Source organism: Erpetoichthys calabaricus, chromosome 5 (assembly GCF_900747795.2).
Source record: "Erpetoichthys calabaricus chromosome 5, fErpCal1.3, whole genome shotgun sequence".
NCBI classification, from domain to species: Eukaryota; Metazoa; Chordata; class Cladistia; order Polypteriformes; family Polypteridae; genus Erpetoichthys; species Erpetoichthys calabaricus.
Genome location: NC_041398.2, coordinates 152,478,272 through 152,504,902, shown reverse-complemented (window position 1 = coordinate 152,504,902; position 26,631 = coordinate 152,478,272). Strand labels below are relative to the sequence as shown.

The 26,631-nt window shown below is 39.5% G+C and overlaps 1 protein-coding gene across 1 annotated transcript in view; it reads left to right on the top strand.

Annotated features, from left to right (window-relative positions):
- Positions 1 to 25,841, top strand: part of aga (aspartylglucosaminidase) — a 223,773-nt gene extending 197,932 nt beyond the window's left edge. The window contains exon 9 of the mRNA XM_028802138.1: positions 25,544 to 25,841. Coding sequence (XP_028657971.1) covers positions 25,544 to 25,644 — 101 coding nt within the window. The 3' untranslated portion in view covers positions 25,645 to 25,841. The remainder of the gene's footprint in view (positions 1 to 25,543) is intronic.
- Positions 25,842 to 26,631: the final 790 nt, after the last annotated feature.

The window sequence follows — 26,631 nt, the reverse complement described above, 5'->3', positions numbered from 1 at the left end:
AATAACTATTACCACATTTAATCCCCTTCTCCAACTCTTATTTACATATATATTTATTTCTCCCTTTCTTTTGTTTATTGTTGTCTTATTAAAAAGCCCTAAGCAATTCTCCTTCGGCTAAGCTCTCCTTCTCAGGGGTGGGGTTTGATTTGTCTTCAATTTTGTTGGGTTATAAATTGATCTATTTGTATGGAATGATTACAATGAAAATTAATAAAATAAAAATATAAAAAATAAATAAATAAATAAAGAATACAAAAAGGGAAAAATAGAGTAATGCAGACCTGTACCAAGACAAAACAGGCACTACTGAAAAAATAAAGTTGTATGACATCGGCTTAGCTGTGGTATAGCTCACCTTTTGCTTTGAGGATATCCTGGCCTAATGGAAGCATGTAGATTGAAAAAAGTAGCGGGCCCAGAATAGATCCTTATGGTATACCGTATACAATATCGTGGCTCTTCAAAGTACAATCACCACAACTAACAAAGAATTTTCTACCTGTTAAATAAGACTGAAACCAATTTAAGCTGCTACCAGAGAACCCCACCAATTGTCTAAGGTGATTTATAAGAATACTCTCTATATTATATGATTTGATATTAGCTGATCTAAATTGTTTTTCATGATTACACTTGACTTACTCAAAATAACTACAACTGCAAAGTTTCAATCTAGATGCCGCACTGTCTTTGTTTTAATCTGTGAATATATTGGCAAGGGCAATTTTGTATCACAACAGAACAAACATGCAGAAATGCATACCAGCAAATCAGTATCAATTATATAGATAAACATATATTGGCTAGTAATCTATCATAAGATTTTTGAGCTGTATATTAATTAAAAACCACTTTGTTGCAAAATACAGTACACCCCCAAAATTCGCGTTGGATATGTTCCTAGAGTACCCGCGAATTTTGGATGTGGTTAAATAAATGCCTATTTTTATAGTTTAAACCCTAAATATGCCCCCAAAACACTTTAATTTCAAACTCAGCTTAATACATTGCCTAAAAAAAAGAATATAAAGCTAAACCTGTATACTGTACTGCTATGTCTCCCACAGTGCTAGAATGTAAAATACTGATGTTACCGCTATATGTACTGTAATTCATGCAAGTGCGTTTTTATTGCCAGAAGCCTTAGAAGGTGCAGGGCCTTTTGGCGGTATCTTGGGGCTTTAACCCTTAAACTGACACATACGTGGGGTTTAATGCATCCCTGGACGCCAAATACTTTTTTGCTGCACTTTAAGTAAATGTCACAATTCACAAAGAAAAAGTGAAATTTTAATGGAACACATTTTTTTTCATGCAAAGAGCATCACAATTACTGCAAAACTGATAATTTTACACACTACTAATGAACTATAAAAACTCTTTTAAAAACTACTGGAACAATATGTACAAGGTGCAACTGATGCCATGGATGAAATTCAGTAAATCACCGAGCCAACTGTGCTTGTACTGGCTGCACACAAGCACACAGAGGTAAACGCTGATGCTGGCAGGCTAGTGTAGTGCAGCAGCTCAATCCCGGGGACAGTGAGGCTGCAGTGCTGCAGGGTGTCATGCTTGTGTCACAGAATTGCACAGAAATACAGGAGATTGTAGAGACAGGAACTTTATTCAAACACTTCAAACAAACATGTCTCTTTCAGAAGTAAAACAAGCTCAGTATACAGTTAGTTCTCCATTAAAGAATAGATAAACATCATAGGGGATCACAACGGGAGCGGGACCCCCAACAGGAGCAGAGGGTGTTTGGGGGAGGAGAGAGAAACAAAGCAATCAGCCAAAAAGGACAGGTGTGGTTCAGGCTTTTAAGTATGTGTAGTGTCGCGCGAGAAGCATATCACGTGATAGAGCAGCCGCAAGTAAGGAAGCAATGTGAAAGTAGTCTATCAGCGTTTTTTAAGAGGGGTTTTTTGAGGAGCATCTGTGTCTTCTAGGGGTTCATTCAGACCCCTGCTCACAAGGGGCTGGCAGTGGTCATGAGCTGGCTGCTCAACGAATGTACAACACTGACTGAACAGCTCCTGTGTGCTCACAAATGGCACTGGGAAACGACTATAGCCAGTTGTGGCGGTTTAAGGGTTAAGAGGAACAAAATGGAAAACACAAGAACACTCAGCTGGATATACATCACAGTCAATCAGCAGCAAGGAGAAATGAATAATGCTGCAGCGGTCTGGTGCCGCTAAGATTTACACCGTCGAGAAGATGGCAACTTATTTATTTTTATGGTGGAGATTCCAGGGACGCACCCAGCCTTGGCCCGACCCACACGCGCTCAAAACAGAGACAAAAACAAAGCAAACCAGTAATCAAACAGCAAATAAAGAATGTAATGAAAACAAATGAAATAAATGAAAACAATGATACCACCCCTGTTCCCTTTACGGCGATTACACATTAAATACAACAAAGCACAAACAAAACACACACAGTAAATCATGAAAAATGTTCATGAAAAATGACAATGGATGAAACGTAATGATGAAAATAGATAATCCAGATATCCGCACGTTGAATGGGAATGTAAAGATAGTCCTACCGCTAGTTCCTGAAGTGGTGAAGACGGGTGGACGGGTTCAGGAGCGCTCCTTTCTTTGCAGGATGGCCATGAATCCACTTACAGTCCTCATGTACACATGCAGACGGCAGACAATCCAGACACCAAAAACGAAACAATCCAGGACAAAACGAATAAGTACAGGTAACCCAACAGAAGGCAGACAGACAGGCACTTGTAACACAAATTACAAACATTTTTTTTTTTTGCTTTTGGTCACCGGCCCCCTTTTTAAAAGCCACACTGACATCCTTTGACCCCAACAGCCCCAGCACCCTCAGCAGAAGACTAATCAGGGCCACTGCAGGGACTGCTGGGAGTGGCAGTTTCAAATTCTACTGGCTACTTTCACCATCCCAAGTCACGTTTTCCTCTACAGTTGCTTCCTGTTCTGTCTACAGTACAGTATTTCCACGAAAAAAGCCATAAAAATTGCGGTGGATATTTGCGGTTTCTGCTAACAATTATGGGATAGGTTCTAAGGAAAAATCCGCAAATGTCTGAGGCCATGAACTCTGAACCGTGACTTTGCGGGGGTCTACTGTTCATTTCTACTACTATGCCAAATTTTAAAACTGCACCAATTACACCCATGCAGATATAGCTTTTGTGAATAATCGTAACTAATTTGAGATGTGATTGCTCATTTTCAGTTTAATTTCATTTATTATCAGCTGTATCTTACAGTACAGTAAAATATATTTATTACTAGCTCCACTGGTGCAGGCACATGTACAATACAGTACCCAGCACAACAACACAGTAAACATAAAATTACTAAGCAAAGAAATGTAAACATTTAGCCTTCTCAAAGAGTGTAAAATAGTAATGTAATATAATGAGCTTAAATTGTTGATTATTGTAAATGACCTTCTGTCACACTTTATCACTACATAGTATCATGTCCATAACAATATTAAGGTCCCCGATAACGTTAGTACATATTTGCACATTCTCAAGCCTGCTTAATCCAGGCAGGGGGTACAGAACTTAGCCCAGTATCTCTGAGTGCAAAGCAGGGAACCCTGCTTTGCTGGTACAGTGGAACCTCTAGATACGAGTTTAATTCGTTCCAGAACTGAGCTTGTATAGCGAATTTCTCGTATCTAGAACAAACTTCCCCATTGAAAATAATGGAAATCCAGTTAATCCGTTCTGCACCCCAAATATATTAACATAAAAATCAATTTTCCTAACAAATAACACTGATAAATTATATATACTGTAGTCTACCTTTAATAAATAACACTGGTAAATAATATAACTGATTATTAAAAGAATCAAAACAGGTGTCCAAAGTGCAGTAGAGCATTCAATAAATCTTTAAATAAATAATCCTTAAAACAGTTGTGAAGTGGAGGTTTAAATACACAAGAATAACAATCCTTTAACACGAGGTTAAAACGTCAAAAGGATGCCGTCTTTAAAAAACAGATGACAATCGCCGGTGCTTCTTCTCTGTTAGCGTCTCACCTGCAGGCTCTGCAACAGGCGAGACACTCTTAATGCAGCTGACCTTCTCTACACCGTCCTGCTTGAGCTGTTTGGCTCGCCTGTTCAGCTACACGCGAGCCTGCACTTGCCCGCCCGCCCGCCTTTTCTCTCTCTCTCTCTCTCTCTCTCTCTTTTCTTTTCCTTTTTCTCCCCCTTAACCGGCTCGCGCTTCTCTATATATGCGGGGAGGACATGGCAGCTGCAGCCCATCAGCCACAGGAACAATCATGGATGTGGGCAGTTTCCCACCTGTGCACTTAAGTGAGAAACGCAGACACCGCAGATCGCGGCTCGCAACTGCTACCACGCCCCCTTGCTAAGCCGCGAGCTATACCCACAGCCTGGCTCGTGGCTCGTTACGCGAGCCAATGCTCATATTTAGATCTGAATTTTTCGCTCATACTTTCCTCGTATTTTGAATTTCTCATATACAGAGGTGATCGTATCTCGAGGTTCCACTGTATCAGGATATCATATGCCTCTTGGGGTTCCATTGTTGCAAGACCCCACTCTTTGTATCGTGTGATATGCGAGTCACTGTCTTGCACCCCGAAACACAAGGCTGAGTCTCAGTATTTTAGCAAAACCAGCTTTATTCAACTTGAAACAGGAACAGCAGGGTTATTTATTGCAGCAGGAGCTACCACTCTCCTATACACAGAGACAGTAAACGGGCATAGTCGGGGACAGTTCAGTGGCCAAGTTATACTGTTCCCTGCATTTATAATGTCCCTTGCATCACTCATCTGCAACAGGCACATATAGTGCAATCTTGATCATAGTTGTTTCCGTGGCGCTCTGCTGCTGTGCTGCGAACCTGTGGTTGCCTTGGCAACAGACAAGCATTCCTCCACAGGCGCGCTTCAGTGTGCCGTCCCTTTTTTGGGGAGTGGTCCTAAAAGAGTTCAGAAACCTTACAATACGTTTTCTTTTGAATGAATGAACAGAATGTATAAAGACCAAATTGATTGTACTAAGCAAAGACAAAATCCATTCAGAATGATGAGTGCCATGCCATGTGGAAGGCCTAAATGTGGTGGGAGACTGCTGAAAGCAAGGTTACTAAAATTTATACATCAGTATATTTTCGTAGTGATTGCACCACACCATTATTTTATCTTTTCAATTTTGTCCTGAGAATAGTTGCATCATTAACACTTAGCTGATGTTAATGGTAGTACTACTTGTTCTGCCCTGATTGAGAAATTATTAAAATAAAAAGTTAGTAGATTTTGTAATGCTGTCTTTGTTATGCACTATCCAGGAAAAAAACAAAGTAATAAATGCAATTATCACACATTAACAATTTAGCACTTAAAAGTTAAATCAGACATCTTAATTTTTTTAATTGTCGTAGTTCACAGGGCTACTACTGGTAGGATGTCACCTTCTTCATCAAGTGCAGCCTTGTACTTCCTATTTGGTCTAAAAATAAGTTTTGCTCTAACCAGAAAATTCTATCTGTTTTTTTTTTTGTCGTTTCTGGTTCTGTGTCCAAGCTGGATCTGTTTTCTGTCCAAAGCAAGTATTCATGAGCCTTCCCATATGAATCTGAAAAACAATACCAAAAATGGTTTTCTTAAATATGTGATGCTGCAAAAAATGGTAAAAACTTAACAATCTTAAGTAGTACTTAATGTTATTTATGTTCCCTTTCCCCATTGTCCATGTCCCTTCTGTAAAACAATGCAACACTCCAGTATACTGTTTTTATTGTTCTTTTCTTCTGTGTTCTTTCCATTCTATTCACATAACAATTTTCATTTTCCATGGAAAGGCTGCGTTTCCCATTGCTCTCCGTATTTGTATTTCTTTTTCACTTCTTCCATCCCTTGACAGCATACTTCCTAAATATTTAAAGCTGTCCACTTCTTTCAATATGTGTTCTTCTATTTTTATTATTACTAGTTTCATTGTTCTTTTCTTTGATATACACATCACTTTTGGTTTCTTTATATTGATCTTCTTCAAACAGGATTGGTTCTTGGCAAATGGTTCATGTATAGGTTCCAAATTAGTCTTCTGTTCTGCTATTCTACTCCTATTTCAGTCAATTTTCCTAGCAGTTTTACTCAGTTTACTTGGTCAAGTGCTTTCTCCAGGTCCACAAAACAGACAAATAGTTCATCATTAAAATCTAGACTTCTTTTATTCAGTATTCTCTGCACTCTAATCTCATTTCTTGTTACCCTTCCTGAATTCAAATTGATCTTACCCCATATACTGTAGCTTTCTGCCTTTTTTTCTAATATTTTTGCTATCAGTTTAGTTTTTACAATTTGTTGTATTTGTCTTTTTTGGTATTGGTATTAACACCACTTCTCTTAATTTGTCTGACCATAAACTCTTCTCTGGACCTTTTCTGGCACTGCTCTGTCCTTTTTGTAGCCTTGAGACCAAAACTGCACAAAGTACTCCAGATGAGGCGTCACCAGTGTATTATAAAGCTTGAACATAACCTCCTTGGACTTGCACTCTACACATTGTGCTATATAACTTAACATTCTCTTTGCCTTCTTAATGGCCTCTGAACACTGTAAGGAAGTTGATAGCGTAGAGTCTACTACAACTCCTAAATCCTTTTCATAAGTTATACTCTCAATTTTCAGACCTCCCATTGTGTATTAAAACCTAACATTTTACTTCCTATGTGTAATACCTTAAATTTACTGACATTAAATTTCATCTGCCACAAATCTGTTCAAGCTTGTATGCTGTCCAAGTCCTTCTGTATTAATTTAATGGATTCCAAATTATCTGCCAATCCACTAATCTTGGTATCATATGCAAACTTTTTACTTATATTCCTATCCATAACATTTATGTGTATTAAAAATAGCAGCGGCCCTAGCAGTGACCCATTTGGAACATCAGCCATTTTTGATAAGGTTCCTCACACCATATCTATCTGTTCCTGTGTCTGAGCCAGTTCTACACCCATCAACAAACATAACCCTGTGCTTCCACTTCTTTGTGGCTCATTATCAAATGTTTTCAGAAAGTCAAGATAAATAATATCATATGCTCAACTTTGATCATATTCCTTTTGTTGCTTCATCATAGAATTCCAGCAGTTTAGTAAAATAAGACCTTCCTCTTCTGAACCCATGCTGACTAAAAATTCCTGTACTTGCCATGTTTTCTATAATCTTGTCCATTTTCCAACCCGCTGAATCCGAACACAGGGTCACGGGAGTCTGCTGGAGCCAATCCCAGCCAACACAGGGCACAAGGCAGGGACCAATCCTGGGCAGGGTGCCAACCCACCGCAGGACACACACAAACACACCCACACACCAAGCACACACTAGGGCCAATTTAGAATCACCAATCCACCTAACCTGCATGTCTTTGGACTGAGGGAGGAAACCGGAGCGCCCAGAGGAAACCCACGCAGACACGAGGAGAACATGCAAACTCCACGCAGGGAGGACCCGGGAAGCGAACCGGGGTCTCCTAACTGCGAGGCAGCAGCGCTACCACTGCGCCACCGTGCCGCCCTCTATAATCTTATCCTTAATAATAATAATGTTCTATTTCTTTCCCCATAACTTCTGGCCCAATCTCATCTTTATTAGCTTCTTCTACCCTTTCCAGCTCCATCTCTTCTTTTTATGGCTTATTATTTGGATCATACAATTCTTCAACATACTCTTTTCATCTTTCTTTGCTTTGTCTGATTCTATTATTGGATCTTGATTTTTACTGTTTATTGTTGTGCTATTATATAGTGTCCTATTGCTTAAGGTTTTTGTGATGTCTCTAACTTTTGATACATCACTTTCCCCCTTTTCCTTCAGAACTTCAAGTTATTTTCACTACCAGCATCATCCATCCATCCATCCATTTCCCAACCCACTGAATCCGAACACAGGGTCACGGGGGTCTGCTGGAGCCAATCCCAGCCAACACAGGGCACAAGGCAGGAAACAATCCTGGGCAGGGTGCCAACCCACCGCAGGACACACACAAACACACCCACACACCAAGCACACACTAGGGCCAATTTAGAATCGCCAATCCACCTAACCTGCATGTCTTTGGACTGTGGGAGGAAACCGGAGCGCCCGGAGAAAACCCACGCAGACACGGGGAGAACATGCAAACTCCACGCAGGGAGGACCCGGGAAGCGAACCCGGGTCTACCAGCATCATTTCATCCAATAAACTGTGATGTTTTGTGAGACTGAAGCTGCATGGTGACTACTTTTTCATGTGTTTTATAGAGAAAGGGAACATTTGAAATGGGTCTGTAATTATATTACATTATATAATTTTGAGTGTCAACTCCATAAGTAATAATTAAATCAAATGTGTGGTTATGACTATTAGTCGGGCCATTGACAATCTGGCAAAACCTTACTGATTTTAAGAAATAAGTATAACATTTGCTGAAAGTGTCAGTTTCTACATCAATGTGTACATTAATAACCCCCAACAACACTGTATTATCATAATTTATGGATAAGTTGGATGAACGGCTGGCAAATTCATTCATAAACATTGAATATGACCCTGGTAGACTGTAGACTAGTACTATAGTTGTGCTGGAATATGTTTTAATATCTAGCACGAGTGCCTCAAAGGATTTAAATTTGCCTAAATTTTTAGAGGCAGGTTGTCACACAGAATTATCCCAATGCCACCTCCTCAGCCAATATTTCTTGATTTTAGAAGAAATGTATAACCATTTGGTGATGCCTCAGCTAATGAGCTAGTATCAGATTTACTAAGCCAGGTTTCAGTGAAAAGGCATAAATCAGATTTTGTGCTTAATATAATATTTCCCAAAACTTTATTAGATGGGTAGCCTGTTAAATCTGGGGAGTTTTGGTATTTTTCAATTATATATCAGGACACATAATGTGAAATCAGGACTGTCCTTGTTGCATCTGGTCACGTTAGTAAATTGTAGTGTCACTGAAATAGTTAAGTATTACAATCTGCAGATAATGGAGATTTGAGGTTGATTCAGTATAAACAGGGTCCTTTATTCACAAATATACGCAGTTGTGCTCATAGGTTTACATACCCTGACAGAACTTGTAAGATGTGTAAAGTACTTTAAAGAAAAAATGACTGAGCAGGCAAAACAGGCCTGTTGGGGATTAGAACTGGTGTGGTGCTGAGGTGTCGCCCGCTACATGGCAGCACTCAGATCCCAATTTAACGTGGCCCATCTGGGTAGGAACATGGAACGTCTTGTCTCTCCGGCATGATGATCATCTTCGTCTGCTGTTGGAGGAGCTGCGTAAACTCTGCATTTCAGTGGTGGCACTCTCTGAGGTGCACAGACCTGGGATTGGCCAGATCTCTGTAGGTGGGTACACTGTTTATTCATCTGGATGCTGTTGATAGCTGTCATACTCATGAAGTATCTGTTGCTGTAGCGGATTGGCTCCGTACGATGGTGTCCAATGTCACTCCTTTCAGCGAGCGTATTATGAGACTCAGATTGGTCTTGTCTGTTGTTTCAGTGTATGCTCCTGGTTCAAGCACCCTGAGCCACATCATTGGACTTGTCCAATACTGGTGGTCTGGTGAAGGAGATTCATCACATCCTCGTGGGCAGATGCTGCTTAAAAAACTGCAGGGTCTACAGAAGTGCCCAGTTTGTGAATTCTGACCACAGACTTGTTGTTGCTACTTAGAAGATCCAGCTTAGAGTACCACCTACTAGAAATATGAAGCTAGACCTGGCCAGAGTCCAAGATCAGGCTGTCTGTAACGAAATCTCACACAGTTTGTGTGAGGCACTTACAGAATTGGGTGCGACTACCGATCCTAATGTAATGTGGGAGACACTTGAAGGTGGCTGAGGGTTGTGTTGGTGTTGCCAGTGTTCCTAGAAGGAGGTGTTTTATCTTGCAGGGCACTCTGAATATCATCGAGAGGAGTTGCAGCACACGGGTTGATGGCAACTCTGGACGGAAAGAACGACTGTGAGGGCTCTGAGGGAAGATAAGTAGGTATTTGTTACAGGAATCTGTGAGCAAATGACACACCATCTGTGGTCTAGTGACCCATGTCCTGCTTACAGAGGAATCAAAGCATTATGCACATCCAAATCTGTTTCTCAGAGAGTAACAGTCAAGGCTGCTGATGGAATGGCCCTTACAGGTGACACTGTAATTGTGACCCGCTGGGCTGACTACTTTGAGCAGCTGTTTAAAGCTGATCCTCCGGCTAAGATGTTGGATATCTCTGGGTCCACGATTCTTGAGGCTGATCCTCCAATTAACTGTGAACCACCCAGTCTCACTGAGATTGCACAAGTGATGAACAAGCCGAGGGTAGGGAAGGCTGCAGGAATCTGTAGTATCCTGGGTGAACTTCTCCAGGTTGGTGGTAATGTTGTCCTCCTGGCATTGCAAGCAATCTTTGCCTCCATTTGGGAGATGGGCATCATCCCAACTGACTGGAAAATGGGACTTGTCATCCCTATCTGGAAAGGGAAAGGTGATGGTCTGGATTACGGCAACTACAGGGTGATAACACTTGCCCTCGTGGTGGATAAAGTCCTTGCTAGGGTCATCCTCAATAGGATCCATGATCACTTGCTCACCTACCACCAACCAGAGCAGTCTGGTTTTATGCCTAAGAAGCCTACCATCTATCGCATCCTGGCACTTAGGGTTCTCATGGAGTACAAACCGAATATCAGCAGAGTTTATTTGCAGCCTTTGTTGATTTTCGTAAAGCATTTGACTCAGTAGATCGAGCTGCCCTGATCGACATCCTGAGACTTCACGAGATCCCCCCAAAGTTGCTGGATATCATGGCTAGCCTGTATGCTGGTACCGTGAGTGCTGTGCAGAGTGGAAGCAGAACCTCTAGGTTTTTCCCAGTTGATTCTGGGGTTCCTCGGGGGTGGGTTCTTGGTCCTACTCTGTTCAGTGCTTGCATGGAATGGGTGTTGGGCAAGGTCATGTGCTCCAGCAGCTGTGGGGCCTCTGTTGGTAAAGAAAGATTCACTGATCTTGACTTTGCTGACAATGCTGTGATCTTTCCGGAGTCAATGGAGGCTCTGATCAGGGCTCTCAAGAGACTGAGCAAGGAGTCTGAGTGTATGGGTTTGCGGGTATCCTGGATAAAAACCAAGATCCAGGTCTTTAATGATCTTTTAGGCACAGGCATCAGCAGTGTGTCTGTATGCGGAGAGAGTGTTGACCTTGTTGAGAGGTTTGCTTACCTTAGCAGTGACATTCATGTCTCTGGTAACTGTTTGAACGCTAGCTCCCTGGTTGTAATAAGTTCTTTTGCAATTGCGGCGTCTTAAGTAAACCAAAACTATATAGATATAATATTAAAGAGGCGATATCCCTCCCATAGTGATACGGCGGTAAGAAATCACATAAGAGAAAATAACTTCGCTTTCTTTAATGACGATTTATGTGGCATAACAGACGAAAGGAAGCCAATGGCAAGACAATTACCGAAGTGAGAGTTCGATGTATACAGTCTGCCATTTTTGTCGCTGCGCTGGAAGGGTTTTCATAATCGGATGAAGTAATCTTCCATCTGTCCGTCGGCTTCCAGGTGTGCTGGGCAATGTTTCAAGGCTTTATACTCTTTCTCCATGTGCAGGCCCTTACTTCGGTAAATCATGCCATTCCAAACAAGGCAAAGAGAGGCATGCTGACTCTTAACACACAGAAATAGTGCATGTTGGCCATTTGTCTCTGTCTGCCTTGTCCTATGCTTGGCCTAGCAGTTCTAAATGCTGAGCCCCTTTGTATTAAATCCGGCTCAGCTGTGCATGTAGAAAGAAAAGAAAAGCAGATTTAAAATATTCGAACAGAGCGCAGTGACATTAAACTTACAGTAACTCTTCCTATGAAGTCAGTAAAAGAATTGGGAGAGCATGGGGAGTCATGAGGTCACTGGAAAGGGGTGTGTGGGACTTCCAATATCTATGCAAAAGGACCAAGGTCCAAGTCTTTAAAGTCCTGGTGCTTTCTGTCTTGCTATATGGTTGCAAGACATGGACACTATCTAATGACCTGAGATGAAGACTGGACTCCTTCGGTACTGTGTCTCTTTGGAGAATCCTTGGGTACCACTGGTTTGACTTTGTGTCGAATGAGTAGTTGCTCACGGAGTCCCAAATGAGGCACATTACCTGCATCGTGATGGAGCATCAGTTATGGCACTACAGCCATGTGGCATGATTCCCCAAGGGTGATCCGGTTCACAGGATCCTCATTGTTGAGGATCCAAATGACTGGACTAGGTCAAGCAGACACTTACGTAACACCTGGCTGCAGCAGGTAGATGGTCATTTCCGGTGGGTGGCACTGGACCACATGGACTACCCACCCACCCAGGATTCCAAGCTGTTTCGTCATGTGGTGGGTGCAGCAATATGCTCTATCTATCTATCTATCTATCTATCTATCTATCTATCTATCTATCTATCTATCTATCTATCTATCTATCTACCAGTGTATGGTCCTTGACCTGACCTGACCTCAATCAACAGCAATAATAGGATTTTACATTCCCAGGGTGTCTTCTTTCAAATAAATCTTAATTTCCATGTTGTCTGTTCTCTTTTATGCATACAATATGCAGTTTGCACACATATATGCTGAGGAATGCACTACATCAGAGCTGAGTGAACATGCTTTTGTAAAAGATCCCAAATATGTTGCATCTTATACAAAGATTCATTATCAGTTAAAGGCTAACTTTTAGACCTTTTCAGTGATATGTAGTTGTCCATGATTGGTCACTTGTACTGTATATCACAGCTCTGAGTAAAAAAAAAACAGGAAATAAACTGCCTATGAGACAGCTCATCTTCACGCATCTTCATGCACTGTTATGCACAAACGTGCATGTGGTTTGTTTGATTGATGCTCATTAAGACTTTCAAAAAATAGAAAACATAATAATAATACATTTTATTTCAAGGTGCCTTTCTAAACGCCCAAGGACACCATGCAAACAATAAAATCATAAAACCAACAATAAGTAAACATACACATGTATTATTGAGGAAGTCCTAGAATGCTAGTGAAACAGAATGTGAAGGACTTGAGTCAGTTTTAAGTCCGCTGAAAATGATGCTTTTGGTGAAGGACTCAATGCTATTCTTGTTTTGTAAATACTGTTTAGTATAACTTTGAAGCGCTTTGGGGGAGGAGAGAAAGAGAGTAAGCTATTTCTGGTCTATCCTTTTCATCCCTGCAATTGTAAATGCCAACACAATAATGGGCTTCAAAGCCATAACTCCTTGCAATATTGGTAATTAAGATTATAATTATCATATGTAACAATGTACAACTTTAAGATTATAGAATGACAGCAAAAGTTCAGAAGCAGTGTTTCTATGACTGTTTTGTCTTGGTAGAGTAATCTATATTGCTCTACTTTCCCCTATTGTATTATTAATATGTAGCCTTTGTCAGAATGCCTAATCTCCCCGACTTACCACTGTTTATAAGGTATTATAGTATATAACTTATCCCCACCTTCCTTTCTATATCTATAGGCAATTAGGTGTAGTAAAAGACAAGCAGGTGTTAAGTTACACATAAAACAATGTATTATTGGTAATATTCATAATTAATAACAATATGCAAAGTACATTTGAATATTGGCAGCCATACAACCTGATTAAATGGTGATGTGTAGTTTCAGGTGGCACACAGACTTGTAGTTAAAATGTCTCTAGTTAAGGCATCATTGGTGCTCAGCTTTCTTCAGAACAGGCCTGTTCCAATATGGCTGTTGAGCTGTGGTCTCCATTGTGTTGTCCTTTCAGTTCATGGTGTGATGGTCTTCATCAGTTTGGTAAGAGAGATAGAGTGTGGTTGAGCAAGCATATTTATAGATTCTCTGTCCAACCCCTAGAGCCAATAGGAGCCTGGGGGGGGGGGGGGGGGGGGGGGTAAACACTCACTAATGTAACACTAAATTACATTGCTTTGCCTAAATTACACATAAAGACATACAAAATATTTATCAAGTTATATGCAAACTCTTACATCACAACAATGACCAAACAGTAAACTTTGTGAGCTGGAATGTCAAAGGTTTTAATCATTAACTAAAGAGGAAGGAAGTATTCTCTCACCTAAAAGGACTAAATGCCAAGGTAATATTTTTACAGAAGGCCTACTTATTAAGCAAGAATCAGTTTCGGTTGCAAAGAGACTGGACTGGACAAATATTCCAGTCCATCTATTCAAAGAAAACTAGAGGTGTAGGAACCTTAATTCACAGAACAATTTCATTTGTAGTATCAAATCCTGATATGAGATGGTTATGGGTAATGTATTTAATTATAAAGTGATTTTGATAAATATCTATGCACCCAATGTGATAATAGAGATTTCATCCAAAACATATTTGCATCCATTCCTAACTTGAACACTCATAAAGTTATAATGGCTGGAGACTTTAATTGTGTTTTAAATCCAGAACTGGATAGGTCTTCAGCTATAGGGGTGACAACATCTAACACTGCAAAAATAATTACACAGTTTTTAATTGATCATAACTTATCAGACCCATGGAGATTTCTAAGTCCATACTTAAAAACAAGAAGGGATCAGAGTTAATCAGTGAAATTACTAGACAGACCAAGAACATGCCTGGTCTCCAAATGAGGCACTTTTTCGGAAAAGACCGGCTTTGCAATCAGAACTCAACCTCTTGACAACAAAAGAAACAAAACAACTAATTTTAAAACCGCAACATCATTACTACAAACACTGAGAGAAGGCTATCAAGATCTTAGAGTAACAAATCCATAAGTAGGAAGTTCGCAATACAATATCAGTAATCACCAGCACAGATGAAGATAGAATCATTGGCCATGAAAATATAATGCTCACATTTAGAGACAACTATAAGTCCTTATATTTTACTCAGTTTAAAGAATACAAGACACAATCTAATGTGCTTTTTGATACATTATGGATACCACAGCTAGATACTCTTAACTGCAGAGGAACTGGATAAACCTCTGACATTATGAGAATTACTAGACGCTATAAACTCATTTCAGAGTGGGAAAGCACCAGGTCCTGATGGCTACCCTGCTGGATTTTATAAAAAAAAACAAATCAGTTAAGTTAGCTCCCCTCTTATTAGCAACATTTATAGAAGCCAGAGACAAAAAAAAATTCTACCTCAAACTTTTCGCCAAGCATTAATTATTATTTTTCCTAAGAAAAATAGGAACTTATTACAATGTGCATCATACAGACCAATCTCACTTCTGAGAGTAATAATACTCTCCAAAGCTCTAGCTACAAGGATTGAGAAAGTGCTCCCTTCAGCAATATGAAAAGACCAAACCAAATTTATTAAAGGTAGACATTTGAATGCCATGAATCCACTTACAGTCCTCATGTACACAGGCAGACGGCAGACAATTCAGATGCCAACCACAAAACGATCCAGGACAACATTAATAAGTACAGGTAACCCAAGGCAGACAGACAGGAACTTGAAACACAAATTAGTATCTATCTATCTATCTATCTATCTATCTATCTATCTATCTATCTATCTATCTATCTATCTATCTATCTATCTATCTATCTATGTAAATTACAAAAACTTTTTTTTTGCTTTTGGTCACCAGCCCCCTTTTTAAAAGCCGCGCTGACATCCTTTGACCCCAACAGCCTCAGCAGAAGACCAATCAGAGCCACTGCAGGGACTGCTGGGAGTTGCACTTTCAAATTCTATTGGCTACTTTCACCATCCCAAGCTGCAGTTCTCCACTACAGTTGCTTCCTGTTCTCTCTACAGTACAGTATTTCCACAAAAAAAGCTATAAAAATTGCGGTGGATTTTTGCGGTTTCTACTAACAATTATTAGATAGGTTCTAAGGAAAAATTTGCGAATGACTGAGGCCGCGAACTCTGAACCGCGACTTGGTGGGGGTGTACTGTACTCTTAACAGTTTTGCTCTGGTTTTTGGCCTTCCTCTCTTTCTCATTGGTGGGAGTTAATTTGCTTTTAGTTTTGTTAAGTTTGACTTGATTGTATGGAATGTTATATGCTTTTAATAAATTCAATAAAAATTTTAACAAATGCAAGCTGCAGCATGCTCTTTTACAGTTCAAGCATTATGGGTTCATTTACCATATACGGTTGCTTTCTGTGCTTGTTCTCTAATTTTCTGAGCAATGCTCTTTCAATTTCAAGTTCTTTGCATACCCACTCAAAGTTTCATATGAGGGGAGCCCTCTGATCAAATGTCACTGGCTATGTGAACTGTCACAAGGGATCACTCTTCAACTGAATGTATGTGTATCACACCACTCCATGCTGCTGTTTGCAGTTTCATATGACTTTGCATACCCACTCAAAATTTCATGAGGGGAGTCCTCTGATCAAATGTCACTAGCTATGTGAACTGTCACAAGGGACCACTCTTCAACTGAATGTATTTGTATCACACCACTCCATGCTGCTGTTTGCAGTTTCATATGGGAAGCCCTGCCCTCTCAACTGAATGTCACTTTGCTCTTTGATTTAACATCACTGAGTCACACTGTGCCGCACCACGCCGTCACTCACAGTTTCATGTGTGGACCCTCAATAAATCACGTCACTGTGACACACTGCTTGTATCACTCTGTCATGTGCACATGAGGAAAAAAAGATGTTTCAGCTAGTGTCTTGGTATAATCCCCCACTCGCTCCTCTCCACCATAAAGATAGATAACGTTGTGCAATATTTTTTATTCTGTGTCCACTTGTGCTCGCTTCACCCCCCAAGATAAACTGCCCCAAAGGAGTGCAGAAATGAGTGCAATTACAAAATTGACATAAAATCGTAGAGTGGCCTTGGGAATGACGATGAAGCCAAAAGTGCCTGAGAAGCACATATTCAGGTATATGTGTGGTGTGTGACTACCTCTGGGGGACCCTGTCTAGGGCTATTTACTGCCATACACCCACGCCTGGCAGGAAAGGCATTGTACCCACCTCTGGAAATCTGGAAGAAGTCTGTATGAAAATGTATGTATATTCTTAGTTTATTCCAGATATGACATGCAAGAAAAAAGCAAGAACAACAAAAAATGAATAAATGCACTAAAATTGTGTGTGGCAACTGCAACATATGGCCAGAAAAGATGTATGAATTGCAACATAAAAACCAGTCTGTTTTACAAAAAGTAATGTTTCACTGTCTAGTGGTAAACAGGCATGGCATGAAGAATTATTTTGAAAGTAAAGGTCTGGATGAGTACATAATTATACGTACATACTGTAGTCACAAATCATTTACTTGTTGCTTCGGAGTGACTTTTTCTAAAAAATAAACAAATATATAACTGCATCTGCAATATATTTTTTGAGAGATTGTTTAGGTGCAACAGACTAAATATATCCAAAAAAAAGGGAACACCTTGTGCCAAACACTATTACTAACCCAAATTCTCACAACCAAACACAGTACTATGGGATAAGAAATCTAATCTTGGTACAATGATAGCTGACAGATTGGGACACAAAAGAAAATTGATTCCAGGGTCATGCATCATAAAATGTCTTATGAATTGTGAAATACTGTTTTTTGGAAAGAAATTCCTAAGGTACAAATTTTTTTGTGTGTGTTTTACTTAGTTGATGTCTTTGTAAACAAACATTTTTTTATCATATGCTTTCTTTTAAAACTTTGGAGTGTTGTACTTGTTCTCTTTGGCCATTTGCAGGTTCTTTATTTTAAGCAGGATAATAGCCATTTGTTTTGGGGTATGTAATTTAGGCACAATAATGCCCAAAACAGCTAGTCCCCACTGTCTGAATCAGTTTCAGTGAGTACCTCAATGTATCAATTAACTTTAAAATAAGAATAATCTGATTCTCAATGTGGTGAACATTGGCAAACGACAGGTGTGTTATTTATATTATTTATTTAGGGAAGTGGCAACATTTGTAATGACAGTGGAGAAGCTCTTACACACTAGTGTACTGAGGGCAGGTGTTTAAGACCCTGACAGTCCTTTAATTAGTGTTTCCCATTAGCCATAATCAAAGCAAAGAATAAGATGTCATAAGAGCCGTTGATCCACAAACGAGTACTAGATAGGTTTTAACCAAAGTGGGCATCACTTCTGTTATCAACTTTGAACATCAGCTAGAAATCAGAGCAAAGCACAGTACCAAAAAAACAATCTCTCTGAGCCCAAAATGGATAATATGCTAAGCATCTTGTAACTTGAGTTCACAAATTGTCAAACTGGGTATATATTCTTATGGGAATCAAAATAGCACTTGGTAACTGAGATTAACGGATTGATTGCACCCAGAGAACCCAGAATATAAATCACGCTTAAAAAATAAATAAATTCCTTCATACTTCCTAAACTGCACATACAGTATAATAATTCATAAGTAGTCATAAAAATACTGTCTTATTACCACATATGAAAACAAACCACTGACAAGAAATGATAATACTGTAAAACACACCAGTAAATAGTACTATATAATTTAGCAAAAATATGTACTTTAGCAAAGGTATTTAGATAGATAGATAGATAGATAGATAGATAGATAGATAGATAGATAGATAGATAGATAGATAGATAGATAGATAGATAGATACTTTATTAATCCCAAGGGGAAATTCACATACTCCAGCAGCAGCATACTGATAAAAAAAAAAAAAAAACAATATTACATTAAAGAGTGATAAAAAAGCAGTTATAAAAGAGAGTAACTTTGTATAATGTTACCGTTTACCCATCCCCAATGGGTGGAATTGAAGAGTCACATAGTGTGGGTGAGGAACGATCTCCTCAGTCTGTCAGTGGAGCAGGACAGTGACAGCAGTCTGTCGCTGAAGCTGCTCCTCTGTCTGGAGATGATACTGTTCAGTGGATGCAGTGGATTCTCCATGATTAACAGGAGCCTGCTCAGCGCCCGTTGCTCTGCCACGGATGTCAAACTGCCAGCTCCGTGCCTACAATAGAGCCTGCCTTCCTCACCAGTTTGTCCAGGCATGAGGCGTCCCTCTTCTTTATGCTGCCTCCACAGCACACCACTGCGTAGAAGAGGGCGCTCGCCACAACTGTCTGATAGAACATCTGCAGCATCTTATTGCAGATGTTGAAGGACGCCAGTCTTCTAAGGAAGTATAGTCGGCTCTGTCCTCTCTTGCACAGAGATTCAGTATTGGTAGTCCAGTCGAATTTATCATCCAGTTGCACTCCCAGGTATTTATAGGTCTGTACCCTCTGCACACAGTCACCTCTGATGATCACGGGGTCCATGAGGGGCCTGGTCCTCCTAAAATCCACCACCAGCTCCTTGGTTTTGCTGGTGTTCAGGTGTAGGTGGTTTGAGTCGCACCATTTAACAAAGTCCTTGATTAGGTTCCTATACTCCTTCTCCTACCCACTCCTGATGCAGCCCACAATAGCAGTGTCATCAGCGAACCTTTGCACATGGCAGAACTCCAAGTTGTATTGGAAGTCCGATGTATAGTGTGGTCCAGATAACTAACTATGCAACTTTTAATGCAATGCAATGCAATAATTGCATAGTTAGATCTGGACCACCCTGTACATAGGCTGAACAGGACCGGAGAAAGTACAGTCCTCTGCGGCACTCCTGTGCTTCTGACCACAATGTCAGACCTGCAGTTCCCAAGACACACATACTGAGGTCTGTCTGTAAGATAGTCCACGATCCATGCCACCAGGTATGAATCTACTCCCATCTCTGTCAGCTTGTCCCTAAGGAGCAGAGGTTGGATGGTGTTGAAGGTGCTAGAGAAGTCCAGAAACATAATTCTTACTGCACCACTGCCTCTGTCCAAGTGGGAGAGCATGTAGATGATGGCATCCTCCACTCCCACCTTCTCCTGGTATGCGAACTGCAGAGGGCGTGGCAGACCTGTGGCCTCAGGTGGTGAAGCAGCAGTCACTCCATGGTCTTCATCACATGTGACATCAGAGCGACAGGCTGGAAGTCATTCAGCTCACTAGGACGTGATACCTTTGGGACTAGGGTGATGCAAGATGTTTTCCAAAGCCTCAGGACTCTCCCCTGTTCCAGGCTCAGGTTGAAGGGTACAGAACTCTGAGGTGAGAGTGGGTTAGGGTGGTCAAACCTGTTAAAGAAGTTTTTCATCAGGTTTGCTATCTCCACGTTTCTCTCGATGGTGGCATCCCGCTTCGAGCTGCAGCCAGTGATGATCTTCATCCCATCCCACACTTCCTTCATTTATTACGAGCTGTATATACCCGGCGTTGCCCGGGGTAGAAGTAACCTAATCGGTTAAACACTTACATATATACCAAAGTAAACGTAATCGGTCAAACAGTTACATATATAAAAAAACAGAACCTAATCGGACAAACAGTTTCATATATACAGAAGCGAACCTAATCGGACAAACAGCTAATCTATATACATAAGCAAACCTAATTGGTCAAACAGTTACATAAATACAAAAGCAAACCTAATCGATCAAACAGCTTCATATATACAGAAGCGAACCTAATTGGTCAAACAGTTATGCATGTGCAGAATGATTTTACAAACATTATGCGTGTTAACAATCATTAAAAAGAAAAGATTGAGGAACTGTTCTTCTATATGTGATGAAGCCACTAATAACACAGATTTTTTTCAGGACCCAGCTGTTTCATAACTAAACTACTGCCACCCCAAAGTAATGCCTAATAGTGGTTTTTGGGGTAGCTGTGGAATAAAAAGGGTGTTTTTTAGTCAGTAAGAATCTGACACTACCCTTCAGTACGGGCTGAAGGGTGCCTATGTAAGGTTTTACATCCTTCCCGTATGGAAAAAAAAACATAGTAAACTTTTTTTTGATCATTATAGATAATCTCAGTCAAATCGAAGTACGCATTCTCAATTTATTTTTATCTAATTTTTACTTTTTCACAAAGCCATCCCATGCCAATTTGTATGAATAAACTTTTGCTAGAGAGTTAGCAAAAGTTTATTCATGCACATATTTTAATACGGATAATCTATCTCTAATCAAGGTTCTCATTTTCATTCTAATTAAAAATAATAATAGATACTCATTTTTTTCTTCTGTTTTAGAAAAACCAATCTATGCCACCTACGTCTTCGTCAAGTCAGCTTCATCCAGCTTTATCACATATAGAAGAAGAGTTCCTCAATCTTTTCTTTTTAATGATTGTTAACACGCATAATCTTTGTAAAATCATTCTGCACATGCATAACTGTTTGACCAATTAGGTTCGATTCTGTATATATGAAGCTGTTTCATCGATTAGGTTTGCTTTTGTATTTATGTAACTGTTTGACCAATTAGGTTTGCTTATGTATATAGATTAGCTGTTTGTCCGATTAGGTTCGCTTCTGTATATATGAAGCTGTTTCATCGATTAGGTTTGCTTTTGTATTTATGTAACTGTTTGACCAATTAGGTTTGCTTATGTATATAGATTAGCTGTTTGTCCGATTAGGTTCGCTTCTGTATATATGAAGCTGTTTATCCGATTAGGTTCGCTTTTTTTATATATGTAACTGTTTGACCGATTAGGTTTACTTTGGTATATATGTAAGTGTTTGACCGATTAGGTTACTTCTGCCCCGGGCAACGCCGGGTATATACAGCTCGTATACATATACACACATACATGCAGTTTTAATAACACAGAAATCAATATAAACATTAACATCATTATCATATGAGAATATGAAGTAATATATAAGAAGCACATTTCATATAAATATAAATTATTAAACAGTAAAATCTTCTTCTGTAATTTGCTACCGTGGCAATTTGTGTGTCTGTCCAGGATTTTAAATGACCTGTAGCTCGCAAACCGTTGCACCTATACACTTGAAATGTGGTACACATATAGTACGTCACGTCTACTATCCGCTTTATGGGTGATGATTGTTTTAGTCTTTTTATCTTTATTTTATTTTATTGTACAATCAAGTCGTATCTGCGCACAGCAGGGCAGCCGTGGGCGGATGCGTATGGTGTATTCACTCGATGTTATCGTGCATTGCGCTGTCAGTGGTATTTTGATAAAAGAATTTGAACAACATATAAGAAGCGTATAAATTATGAAACAGTAAAACATTAACATTTAAGAAGTAAAGTTACATTAAGTACTACTGCTGTGCCTTTGGGTATACCTCATTTTTTGTTTGCCCATTACATGCTTAAATGTATACATTTTTTGGTGCACCTACCCGAGAACACGCGACATATAACCGAGCGTGGGAGAAGCATGGATTTTAAACACGCGTTGAGTTGATGTGCTGGTCTCCCTCGTGAAATAACTGGTAATGTTTGACTAAAATCTACAGCGAGTAAAACGACATTAGCTCCTATTTTTTTTTTTACGATCTCTGAGATGTTGCTTTTTTCGGTTCAAGGCTTCATAAGCTCTTTTATGTTGTATGGTGTACTTATCCCAAACCATCATCTTTGAATGTTGCAAGACTTTCGCCTTGTATGTAGATCGGGGTAATTACATTCATTGCATTCCTAGTCTGAATCACAATGTGATTGTATGGGTGGTTACCTGGCACTGTAGGGTTGCCACCCGTCCTTTAAAATACGGAATCGTGCCGCGTTTGACAATGAAATTGCGCGTCCCGTTTTGAATCAATACTGGACGGGATTTATCCCGTATTTTTTTTATCATTTTTTTTTTAAAGCAGCGTCTCATGCAAATCATCCCACACGCATTTTATGAAGATGCCTCCTTTCCTACTTTTGATTGGGTAATACTTGATGTCATCGTTAGTTTGATTGGTGTTTTTAACTGTCCAGTGAGTAGGGCGTGTCTTTCAACCGTAAGCAGATTTTTTGCACTGGTATCACTGACCTCGACGACGGCGACGTTATACGTCAAAAATAAATTACGATAAATGACGATTTTAGCGATACTTTATTACGACGGCGGCTACATAGACACGATCAAATAAAAACAAAAAAATCAAATAATCATTCTACATTTTCAAAACGTCGAAAAAAACGACGGAATGAAAAAAAGGCCCCACCCGACGACCCACCCATTCCATTTTTATATATATAGATTAAATACTCAAAAAACACCAAAACAAGTATATTGGTTTAGTCACTAAATGTGTATTATTAGATGAATGCTTAATTTCTAATCATTTCCAACTGTTTTTTGGTGAAGAAAAACTTGTTTGCAACTCAGTATCAGCAAAACCAACGATTTAGTTATTGACATTTGTCATATCAAAGAACATCCAGTCATTATTCAGAGAATAGATGTGGAGGAGGAACACATCTGTTAGTACTTTGAAGTCCACCTCAGTGACAAGACGAATAGATCTAGAGCTGACTCTTTTTTCTTAAGGAGTCTGTATTCCTTCAATGAAAGTAGTGACATCCTTTGCATGTTCTATAACTCTGTGATGGCCAGTGTGATTTTCTACATCGTGGTATGCTGGGCCTTCAAGACAGGCCCACTGAATCCACACACTACTTAAGAAGGCAGGCACAGCTATGTAACTCACTCCCATAATAAAAATTGATGGCTTTTATGAACATTGCTGACAACATCTCTATACTTTTAGCCAACTTTTCTTCACCAAAAGTGTATCAAGAAATGCTATCAGGACTCATTTGTACCTATGGCAACATGCTTTTATAATACCTCACTGTGACTGCTCTCTTATCTTTACTAAGTGAAATTTTTGTTCTTCTTTTTTGTATTTCTTGTGGGTTGTTATTTGTTACTTTATTTCTTGACCTTCTGTAAAAAGCTGCATTCCCCTTGGGACAAATCAAGTATTTTGTTTATATATTAGATTCTAAATATTGTGATGCGTGAGTCCCTGTCTTGCACCCCAAAACACGAGGCTGAGTCTCAGTGCTTTATCAAAGCCAACTTTATTCAGCTTGAAACAGAAACAGCATGGTTATTTATTGTAGTGGGATCTACCACTCTCCTATACACAGACACAGCAATCAGGCTGAGTTGTGGCGAGGTTAATGGCCTAGTAGTACTGTTCCCTGCAGTTATAATGTCCCTTGCATCACCCATTGACGGCAGGTGCAGGTGACCGCAATCTTTTCGATTTGTTTCCGTGGCAAGCTGTCACAACGCTGGGAGTCCACAGTTACCCTGGCAACCCATACGCTATTTTCCTTAAATGCAGTGATTGGTATTCATTGCTCTCCGGGACGCTCTTCGGCGTGTCATCCCGCTGGGGGGAGTCCCAAAAGAGTTTAGAAACCTTACAATATATAAATAGGGTTTAAACATGTAAGAAAAACCCTTTCCTTTCATAGGTAGTTTCTTATTATGCACTTTAATATACAACATACATTTCCCTAATACAGTAATCCCTCGCTATATCGCGCTTCGCCTTTCGCGGCTTCACTCCATCACGGATTTTTATATGTAAGCATATATAAATATATATCGCGGATTTTTTCGCTGCTTCGCGGGTTTCTGCGGACAATGGGTCTTTTAATTTCTGGTACATGCTTCCTCAGTTGGTGTGCCCAGTTGATTTCATACAAGGGACGCTATTGGCAGATGGCTGAGAAGCTACCCAGCTTACTTTTCTCTCTCTCTCTCTCTCTCTCTCTCTCTCTCTCTCTCTCTCTCTCTTGCGCTAAGTTTTTCTGATCCTGACGTAGGGGGATTGAGCAGGGGGGCTGTTCGCACACCTAGACGATACGGACGCTCGTCAAAAAATGCTGAAAGATTATCTTCACGTTGGCTACCTTCTGTGCAGCTGCTTTGTGAAGCGACATGCAGCATGGTGCTTCGCATACTTAAAAGCACGAAGGGCACGTATTGATTTTTTTATCTGTCTCTCTCTCTCTCTCTCTCTCTCTCTCTCTCTGCTCCTGACGGAGGGGGTGTGAGCTGCCGCCTTCAACAGCTTTGTGCCGCGGTGCTTCGCATACTTAAAAGCCAAACAGCCCTATTGATTTGTTTGCTCCTTTGAAGAGGAAGATATGTTTGCATTCTTTTAATTGTGAGACTGAACTGTCATCTCTGTCTTGTCATGGAGCACAGTTTAAACTTTTGAGAAAGAGACAAATGTTTGTTTGCAGTGTTTGAATAACGTTCCTGTCTCTCTACAACCTCCTGTGTTTCTGCGCAAATCTGTGACCCAAGCATGACAATATAAAAATAACCATATAAACATATGGTTTCTACTTCGCGGATTTTCTTATTTCGCGGGTGGCTCTGGAACGCAACCCCCGCGATGGAGGAGGGATTACTGTATAACTGATTTGATATTTTATCAAATTAAAAATGTCTAAGCTTGCAACTTTCTAATGTTATCATTTTAGTGATGGTCAGTATTATGTAAAATCTTTTACAGTGTGTTTGTACTGACTTTATAAAAACATGATTGAATTATGATAGTTATGAATTTTAAAGTTTTAACTGTCACAACTTTGAAATTACTAAAGTTGCAAGATAATCTTATGTTGACAATAAAAATAATGTCACTAATTAGCTTTATTTTCTTTATAGGTGCTTCATGTAACAGATTACCACAGTTTACACAATTCAGCTTCATGGTGTATAATTCTTCAGTTGATGGATCAGTCCAAAATGTGGTGACTTGTATTTAAATTCATAATTGATAAAGAATGAGCATTATTTGACTTTGTTTAGTTTAATAAAGGATGAACAGTTTGTAATATTCATGTTTTCAAAATTCATTAAGAACATTTAATGAATTCATTTAATTGATTTATTTTGCAATTGTGAGTGTAACTATTGAAGAATCATTTTACAGTATTAACCAAATAAAATATTTTGATATTAACAGTTTTCATTTTTTCATTAAGTTACTGATATGTCACCAGTTCATCCTGGTGCAAGATTGGGCACGGCTGCATATTGTCCCCGGGCTACTCAGAAATATCTAATATTCCAGCCCGCATGAGGTGTTCTTAACAAGATACTACAACAGTTGGTTTGTGTAAATGTAATATATTGTTATGCAGTGTCATCCAAAAGTAATTCAATAACCCAAGCTTGTACCATTCAAATATCGAAAGTGTGTAACTCTACCACATAAATGACAGTTAGGTATGATTTTAGATGCTTGCTTGCCTTTGTCTTATGTGCCCGTTTTTAAAGATGTAAGTTTGCAAGTGGTGATATTATCAAACATGGATATGGTTGGAAGTGGCAACCTAACTGTGGTTGTGAGTCTGAGTCTGAATGTACACAAAATCAGCAACATTTACAAATGTGAAAGAAGGAAGATACAAGAAGAAAGGTTTTTCTTAGAAGATTTACCAGTTAACATATTGTCATCCTTCTGCTGCTTAAACCTGAGATCTCTGACTAACTGCTGCTTTGTGCTAGAAATTTAGTAATCCATCACAGCAAGCAAAAGCTGGATTTGTTTTAATTTGTTTTACATTAAAGCCATCACCATTTTAAAGAGCCCTTTCAATGTTAGCAGTGTTTATTTTAGTTACCACTGTTCTCAACCATCAAGATGTATTGAACACAGTATGTGTTTCATGTGGCAACTAACCTGACAGACACACAGTGCCGAAAACAATAAGTCATAATGAAAAAATAAATGTTAGGCTGTCTGTATT